At 44.8% G+C, this 9,711-nt stretch overlaps 1 protein-coding gene across 1 annotated transcript in view; it reads right to left on the reverse strand.

Annotated features, from left to right (window-relative positions):
• Positions 1-9,711, reverse strand: part of unc13a (unc-13 homolog A (C. elegans)) — a 42,520-nt gene extending 32,809 nt beyond the window's left edge. Inside the window, exons 1-9 of the mRNA XM_076279270.1 lie at positions 9,690-9,711; positions 4,288-4,317; positions 4,037-4,136; positions 2,774-2,891; positions 1,873-1,996; positions 1,510-1,580; positions 1,194-1,248; positions 902-931; positions 426-621 (exon numbers count right to left, since the gene is read on the reverse strand). Of these exons, the coding sequence (XP_076135385.1) occupies positions 426-621; positions 902-931; positions 1,194-1,248; positions 1,510-1,580; positions 1,873-1,996; positions 2,774-2,891; positions 4,037-4,136; positions 4,288-4,317; positions 9,690-9,711 (746 nt within the window). The remainder of the gene's footprint in view (positions 1-425; positions 622-901; positions 932-1,193; positions 1,249-1,509; positions 1,581-1,872; positions 1,997-2,773; positions 2,892-4,036; positions 4,137-4,287; positions 4,318-9,689) is intronic.

The following is a 9,711-nucleotide window of genomic DNA, read 5'->3' on the forward strand; positions in this document are numbered from 1 at the left end:
AAAAAATCTGTGTTTTTAACTGAAACATTGAATGCAAGCTACATGTAAAGGGGTTATATGATAGTGAAGGGGGATGTGGGTGTTTCAAGACAAGTCATGTCCACCCCAACATGACACCTGTAACTCTCCACACCTGGCTTGTATACAATGGCTCCAACAGGCTTGTATACAGGGACGGGGAAGATCTCTCTGAGAAAGTTTCACAAGGCTTTTAGTAAATGCACAGTGGAAACAACATGAAACCAAACAAACAAAAAGAACAGTCAACGTGTGGTGATATGAGCACACACAGAAGTGTGTGTTGTTGTCACTGAGCAATTCTCACTGTAACATTGGTGAAGCAAAAATAGAAGAGTACAATCTGCAACGCGGCAAACATTGTGTGTCAGAAACTGAGTACTGGGCAAGGCTGGGGTGGTCTGTACCTCATGGCTCTCTGATTGTCGTAGTCGAACTCGTGCGTGTCGTGGTAGCGTGAGCCGTGGGAGCCGTGGCGGATGGGGTACTGGTGCACAGAGGCGTTGGGCTGCGACGTCGTGTAATAGGGAGGCAGGATGCTGTTGCTCGTCTCGCTGCGGTAGTCACTGTCTCTGTCGTCCAGTGCGCTGTCTGGGTCATCAGCTGCGTAGTGGGAAGGAGGAAGGAAATGCAACTCAGAGAGCCAAGCTCAGACCGAACTCCCTGGTTCTCGTCCTTGTGTCAAAGTGACTAGTGTAGTGCTCATATTGAATTTGGGGAACTTTTTTATGGAGCTGTAGCTCTTAGTCAGCCTCAAAGGGGTGAGGTGAGGCAAGGAGAGCCATATGTCAGGCGTCACCGTGCACCATTCAACAAGCACGGGAGACTGATCAGAGACTAGTTTGTCTGTTTTATGTGTTTGGTCAGCATGGCAGGTACTCACTCTGTTGGTCCCCCCAGAGGCTCCAATTGCCTGAAAGGACAAAGAGGTGTAGGTCAGCAAATCACTAGTATATTCAGCAGCGGGCAGCCAGTCACCCCACGATGGAATGAGTTACAATAAATAATGGCACTGAAAACGCCTCCCAATATGACTCAGGAGGAAATGTGAGCCATGTGCTGGTGCTGATGGAGTGTATGTGTGTGTGTGTGTGTGTGTGTGTGTGTGTGTGGGGGGGGGGGGTGATATAGAGGTAAGTGTGGCTCAGAAGAGTAAGAAAGTTCAAACTACTCACAGCACTGAGTCGAGGGCACTGGCAGTGGTCTCTCGTGTGTCTCCTGGTAAGTGTACTGCAAGACCCCCACCCCCCCCAAAAAAAAGCACACATCAGAAACACATCAGAATACAACCACAATCACCACAACTTCAAACCAGGAAGACAATGATCCCTCAACTTTATTCAAGTTTAGTTTTTTTTTTCCTGAGTGAGTTTTCAAGGAGAGTCTACAATTAAAGACACGAGAGTGCCTTGTGGCAGTGCGGTGAGGTTTAAACACAAGAAAGAGGGGTGCAGTGCAGTGCAGTGGGGAAGGGAAGGGAAACTGGCTTACATCCTGGTCCCTCATGGCATTGAGCTGCTCCAGTTTCTTGGCCCAGTAGCGCGCCTCATCCTCTGGAATGTCTGAGAGAAGGGAGAGCAGACACTGAAGGACAGATCATACTCACATCTCCAATCATCTCTGTTTGTTTGGTTAATAATAATAATAATAATAAGTTACATTTATATAGCACCTTTCTCAACACTCGATTTACAGAACTCAAAACAAAACAAAAACAAGAGCAAAAAATGTTTAATCATATCAAACTAACTTGCATTACATTAATATTCATATTTGTCCATATATGTTATATTACACACACAACTATTTTAAGTTAGTTAGTCATTTGATAAAAAATAATCACCACAGTCTCACCTAATGGCAGTTCGAAGCGTGTGTCCAGGAGAACGCGGTGGAACGTGGGGTCTTTGGTGCCACAGATCTCATTTTCTGCCATGATCACCTGGGAGTCCAAGGTCAGCCACTGCCCCGGGCCCTCCTGTCAGACAGACACAGTCCAAACAGAGAGTGAGACTCCAAGTCTCTGAGGTCACATCACAGAGCCGCAGCTTGACAAGGAAATAGAGACCTGCAACAGCCATCACCGTCCCATGGGAGGGCAGGCAGCAATATCAAACAGAGAGCTTTCTCAATAACACAGACAGTGTCTATGTGGACCGGCCGTGTCTCAATTTTATAGGTAGATGCAACAAACAGATCTAGATTACAGAAAAACAGGGATACTGTGATGAGAATGTGAAGGAATTAGAAAGTTTATGTAGAGAGTTATTATATAAGATGGCGAACATTTCTATATATCTCAGTTCTCTAATTAAAATGTGCCAAAACACATGAACATAAACCCTCAAGAATAGAGGAAAGCTAGATTTGGTTCTTCCTTTCTTGCTCCATTCATGCCAGAAAACGTGAAACAACACAAGCACACACACACACAGACATACACGCAGACATGCAGACACACACACACACACACACACACACACACACACACACACACACACACACACACATATACCCACACACAAACACACACACACACAGACTTTGACACACATACAGTAGCTCACAAAATCTACTGGGTGGATATAGCTATAGATTAGATAGATAGATAGATGATAGATAGATACTTTATTGATACCAAGGGGAAATTAAAGATTAGTCAAGAATGATTAATTCAAGATTAGTCGATATGATGAAGGGGGTCTATAAAACGACACCATGTGGACGGCTGAGGAGGAAGAGGGGCCATCTGTACCTCGTTGGACTGGCGAATGCTGCGGAGAGGGATCCACAGGGTGCCCACCATGGTGTCCCAGATCAGCCCTTTGTTCCACACCTCAACAGTCAGGCCCAGCTCCAGACGGTTGATCTCACTGAGGACGACAGAGAGAGCCAAATCCTCAAGAAACAACATCAACAACAACAACAAAACTACAAAAATTATATATAAAAAAAAAAAAGATACAGAAGGATAAGGAAGAAAAAGAAGGATTGTTTGTTGGGATATGCCATCTGTCATGTCTCAGAAATAAGGGATAATCTAGTGCAATGGTCAAAAATATCCCACTGCCCAGGGAAAGGTTATTCAGTCAGTCACTGAATGCAAGGACGCGCGTGACTGGGCGACATGATGTCTGCAGAGATTTGATACAAACACACTGAATAAGAGATAAAAGCAATGAATAAGAAAGAGATACAAAAAAAGAATTCAGTCAATACGATCTGAGCATTGTGGGCTTCTCTAATAACTCACTGCAGGAAACTGTCTACAGACACAAAGTCTAGGCCAACCTCTGCAGAGGCAGTGTTTACAATAGACCCACACTACATGTTCCCATAGAGACATATGAGAACTATTATTTACCCAATAGGGTTACAGCACAGAGCTGCAGGATTCTGAATAGATGTTCAGCCATTTGAAAAGCACTGGAAAGACCGGGTGTGTAAGAATGAGTCTAACAGAGCGTGTACTCTCTGGATCTCAGTTGGGGCTGTCTCCTTGCCCACCTGAGACAAGGAAGGACTCCAGAGATAATAAGGTCAAAATATTACTGGTACATGATTTACAATGGCCCTGCTTAGTTTCATAACACTGAAGGGAAAGAGAATGGATGTGTGTGTGTGTGTGTGTGTGTGTGTGTGTGTGTGTGTGTGTGTGTGTGTGTGTGCGTGCGTGCGTGTGAGAGAGCTGAGTGTGAGAGAGCTGAGTGCACTCTGAAACAGAGCCATTTGGGAGAGTCTGACACGTCCCTACGGGGAAGCCCAAAGGCTGGGCCACAATGACTCTGCACATCCCTTCCACTGATAACTACCCCTCTGGATGACACAGTGGGGCGAAGGGGCATGGCCATGTGTCAAGAGCAGCAAGAAGAGGGGTAGGAGGAGGTAGAGAAGGAGGAGGTGGAAGAAGAGGAAGATGAGAAAAAGGAGGAGGATGAGGAGGAGGGGGAAGAGGAGGAGGAGGAGAGGGGAGACGAAGAAGATGAGGAGGAGGAGGAGGATGAGGAAGAAGACTCACAACATGAAGTCCTGCTCCCAGCATGGCTGGCTGCCACGCACGGCGATAGTGGTGCTCTTCACATTCTGCACCTTCAGTGTCACGTAGGTGTTGAATTTTTCTGTGAAATCAGTAAAATGCCAACAAAGTGGTCAGGAGGTACGGGGCAGGAGAGGTCAGCTATTTGGAGATTCATGAACAACAGGGCATGCTTATGCCAATACAGATATTAAGTGAAATATATTAAGCAGAGGTTCCATGCAGTTCCTTACCTTGAGGTCCATCAAGCTTGGCTTTCTTCACTGAGAGAGAGAGAGAGAGAGAGAGAGAGAGAGACAGAGAGAGAGAGACAGAGACAGAGACAGAGAGAGATACAGAGAAGGATTATTAGAGGGTTTCGAAGAGTTGTTGAGACCACATTAATTCAATTCACTTCTAAAGCTAACAAAGCCTGAAAGTATTTCAAAAGTGCTTGTCGAATGTGTTCAATCTTCCTGTGTTAGACTGGAGAGTCCTTTGGGACTGCACCTCTGTAAGAGCCTGCAGCAGCTATTCATCAAGAGTTATTTCCCTGTATTACCTTACCTCACTCCGCTCATGTTCCTCTGTTAAATCCAATTAATATTATTTCCAGCAAGTTACTTCAAACCTACTCCAGCAATGACTATGTGCAGTATTGTGTAACAAGTAGTCAGGATGGACAGCCTATTGTCACATGAAGCACAACATATTTAATGGATGACTACTAAGATCTCAACAGCAAACGCGGATGTGACAATCTATTACACTTTCTAGATGTCTGTTGATGTGAGTTAGACTTTAGACTGATATTTACAGGATGCAAGATAAACAAAATGGTAAAAAGGAAACAATTAACCTAAGCTATCGAAGTCTCCAACTGGGTAGCTTTTGCCAACTGGGTAGCTTTTGCCCAGCAACTTCTTTGGTTGATGACCATAGCGTGTCAATCTGGGTATGTCTACAAGCTTGCCTGCCACTTTCGTAAACAAAGACATCAAGTGGCTGACAGAGGAGTGCTAGTATTCCTGAAAAACAGAAACTCTGGGGTTGGTGGCTATGGTGTCTGTTACTTTTGGGGACATCGGCTGGCTCGCTGCACCACTGTGACTTTTTAAAGCCTCTCCGACGTTGCCGGGCCATTCATAATTCATGAACGCAGGGGCTCAGTCAAAAGCAAGCAGCATGCCCCCGTTAAGGGCCCATTAAAATTCAAAGCTCCGGTCTTAATCCCTTCCAACGCCTCCTCTAACTCCAGCATAGCATCTGTGGTTCCAAACATAAGCAGCATGTTGATCATCCTTGGCTTTCCTTGCACCATACATTTCCATACATACACAGGCTCCTGTGGTCTTGGGCAATGCGAAATAAACAAGCCTTTAACATCTCTAATATTGGCTGCTGCTTGTGAAAAGGGGGCAGCTAGTTCAAGGACTGGTCTATCAGCCTTCATGCTATCATGCCAATGGAGTGATGTGAATGTGTGTTGATATGCACAAGAGAAACTATAACAGCGACGCTAAAGGGACTGTGAGGGGAATGCATGGTGTGTGCGTTTTTGCACTGCCTCACAGAGGCAGATGAGATGCTTGAGTGTGTGTGTGTGTGTGTGTGTGTGTGTGTGTGCGTGCGTGTGTGTGTGTGCAATGCATGTGTGTGTATGGGAGAGCAGACTGGAGATAGGAGCGGCTGATTCGCCGAACGCTCTCACACCACTGTCATTCCCCAAGGCACCGTTTCAGATGAACATGCAGAGACTGCGGAGACCAAAACAAAGGCCCCGTCCAATCGCAGTGACTTGCACCAACACACCGCAGATCTGATGGATCCACGACAGGGACCAGCTGAGGGGTCAGAGAGCCAGCAGCCGCCCACTGCATGTGCCTGGTTCCTCCTCCGTATCCCTGCTGCCTCCATCTCTGGTTAATTCTGCCTAGGCATACACCCCTCTCTTCCTCTCTTTCTCTCCCTCTCACTACTAGCCTCACCACCCTCTCTCTCTCACCCTTCCTCTATCTCTCTCTCCTATTTTCTATCTCTCTCTCTCTCTCTCTCTCTCTCTCTCTCTCTCTCATCACTACCCCCCGTCTGCCTCTGCCAGAATTCTCTTTCTCTCTCTTGAGATCTCTCTCTTTCTTTCACCACTACCCCCGCCAGCCTCTGCCTGGATTCTCTCTCTCTCTCTCTCTCTCATCCTTCTCTCCTCCACACATCCTCCTGCCATGTGGATAGTGTGCACGTGTGCTGGCTTTCTATCTCTTTCCCTCCCGCTCCATTAATCTCACTGTGCAGCCGAGCGCAGGAAGGGCGCGCTGCATTCCCCCCCCCCCGCTAAAAATAACCACTTCACTGTGACAGAGGAGTCTAGGGGGAAGACAGAAGGGGGGGTCTATGTGTGTGTGTGTGTGTGTGTGTGTGTGTGTACAGGGAAGGGAAGGGCTTCTGTGTTGTGTGTGTATAAGGAAGGAAAGAAAGGGAGATTCTGCATTTGTGCATGTGGGTTAACGGGAGAGGGTGTTGAGGGTTCTGCGTATCAGTGTAATAATAAAAAGGAAGAGGGGGGGGGGGAGTGATATTATGTGTATTTCTGTGCATGTGAGTATGTATGGGGGGGGGGGGGGGTTCTGTTGGGGGAGGTCTGCTGTATAGATTTTTACATGTATGGTATGATTGATTGGGTGTGTCTGTGTGTCTTGTGTGTGTTTTGTATTTTTGTGACTACAGAGAATGTATTCGTGTACAAGGGGGTCTACTGACAGCACTAAGGGACACTATTAAAACAGCTTCTGACTGATGACAGCTCATTATAAAATGCATGAGTAAAAAGTCAAAACACACACATAGATGCACACATGCATACACACACATACATACACACCCCCACTGCAACGCAAACCCTCTACTGAGATCTTAGTCTGCAAATTAATTAGCTCTAGGGTCAATGTGTGCAATATAAAACTGAGGCACAGAGGTACCGTTCACTGGCTTGTTTTCAGAGAAATCTCCCTTGCACTCTCACATCGCATTTCAAAGCAGCACAGAGGAGCCATAGTCAAAGAAACGCTCTCCACTGTTTTTTCAGCCATTAGACAGACAGTCGATGGCAAACAGAGATCGGAAAACCAGCTTCAGAAAGTAAAAGACCTACAACGTTGGTTCCTACGTTTACTACCCTAATAATGCTGGTTCTTATTAGCTCAACTCTTCTGACAGGTAGATGAGCTAATCAGTGAATTACTCATAGGTGCACAGGTGGTAGGACTTTCACTTTTTAAAGATGGGATTCCCACCTCTGAGGGCAAACACAGGAGTGAAAAAGACCAATATCGGCAGGGAGGGGAGGGGTGTGTATGTTCATTAATCACTATTTTCTATATCCCATTAAAACTGAAATCCAACCACCGCTAAAATATGGAGGTGTCATTTTATTGTGCAAACTGAATACATCATGACAGAAAATCAATAAAACAACACCTGCATAATTCAACAAGACAAAACAAACAAAACATCCATTCAAAGAATGCAGTATGTTTTCAATTATTTAATAGGAAAAGGGCTTTAGGAAAATCTATTGCACAACAGATGTAAATGAATGTAATGCAATACCAGATATTATGATGTCGAATAACAAATCTCACAGCCTGTAGCAGTTAAGCGCAATACATCATTACGAAAACACTTAAAGTGCTGCTACTTCTCATGATGTCTGAAACAACTCTATCTAAGCCACTGTTTCATTTTGCATGGCCATTTCAGCCTACTAAGAACCACTTCTGATTGAATATATCTTAATTCTAATTCTCTCTTTTTTAACCTAGGTCAGATATACGCCTTGTATTTGTTTTGAAAGAAACCAAGAATACAGTTGATTCTAAAATAATTACAGTCCTTGATTATGCCATTGAAAAAAAACATGGCATTGTAAACATATGCTTGGACAGTAGGCTACTATGTAGTTGTTCCCAAATAAATTTATTTCACTGCAAGTAAGACACAAAAATGAAACTGATTGCTGCTGAAAATGCAGAGTAATCCATCACCCACCACAGTCAACCCACAGCAATAACCACTGATGCAACATCAGCTTACCCCGCTGTCAAATGTCAAATGGTCTATGAAGCAAATAACAATCAAACACTGCAATATGAAATGTAACACACAGCAAGAGGAAAAGCTGAGAAGTAAAAGTGCTCAGTACAGCTGTGCTCAGTACAGCTTCTCTGCATCATGTTGTATTCCTGAAATATTAGACATACGCATGGTTAAGATGAACTGTATATGGATATATAGCATGTTAAGATGAACTGTATAGATAGCATGGTTAAGCTGAACTGTATCGAACTGTGCTGCTCCATGCTCCCAGCTGTTACTCTTACTTCTGTAATATTATCTAACCAGCAGCCCACATGCAACACTGGCTGGCACAAGAGCACATAAACACGATTACAGGCCTGTGGCCAGGCAGAGAGCGTGGCCAACTGTCTGGCCATATCCCACTAATGTGGGATACAGTCCACAGCACAGTCCCTTACATCTGTGCAGGCTGAGCTACGTTAGCCTGCAAAGAGCCATCCCTGCCTTGACACACACCCACACACCCACTGTCACTTTTTCGGGTGCCAGGGACAAAAAGGAAAAAGCACAGCTCTGCCTATTTAATTACAGCGTGGCAGCAGACATGATGCCATGAGGTCTAGGGTGAACGTGTGGGTGTGCGGAGATCGTGCGTGGTGTTAGTTCACAGTATGGAAAGCACGATCCAAAAAACTTTTTTTGTCAATCACAGTCTGATGCAAAGTGCTCTCTCTCTCTCTTTCTCTCTCTCTCTCGATTAAATGGACCAGCACAAATGTGTACAGGATGACAGCAGGGAGAGGGAATGAACTTCACCACCGGCTCATGAAATGATGTGAGCAATTAGGAAGCATATTAGAAAATGCAGCAAGTACAAAGCCAAAAACAAGTGCATTTGTATATGGAATATGGAGGGACTTGATAATTATGGAAAATCATTATCATTACAAAATGATTACAGACAACACAACATTGGATGAAGTATTTAATTAGGTCCATTAAACATCTTTGGAAGGCAGTCACTAACAGGAGTAGAAGCAGGTCCCTACAGTGGAAAAATCAGCAAACAAGGATTTTATATGCACATAGCCTGCTTGCCCGAGCTTAGTATATAGTCCCAGTTCCTTCAAGCACTTCTCTTTGGAAACGGCGGAGAAAGCTGAACTGCACCCACCCCTAAGCTGTCAAAGCTTCCGCTCACCCGCGTCTCAAGACCCGGGCTATTGTGCAAGACGGTGATACAATAGCTTGCTTGCTTGCTTACATAGATAAGAATATTTGATTTATAGCCTACTTATGTTCGTGTCGTGACATGTTCTGAATATTCCATAGCTACTAAATAACCTACATAATAAAATGAATCACAGCAGATTGTCACATTGCCATTTGAATCGTCAATAAGGGATAGGCTTTGGAAGCTTAAAATGAGATGCAAGTGGTATGGGCATATTAGTATAGAGAAACGGAGACAACATAGTAGTAAATTGCAAATTGGCATCAGAAGACCCCCCACTAGATAGGCTAGTCACACACACACACACACACACACACCCTCTGTAGTAAAAGCATCTGGTTCACTTACCTCCAACACACAGCAGTGACAT

Source organism: Alosa pseudoharengus, unplaced genomic scaffold, assembly GCF_046254945.1.
Source record: "Alosa pseudoharengus isolate Yale_2024_CS ecotype anadromous, Long Island Sound unplaced genomic scaffold, YU_APseudo_1.1 YU_APseudo_1.1_scf_11, whole genome shotgun sequence".
NCBI classification, from domain to species: Eukaryota; Metazoa; Chordata; class Actinopteri; order Clupeiformes; family Clupeidae; genus Alosa; species Alosa pseudoharengus.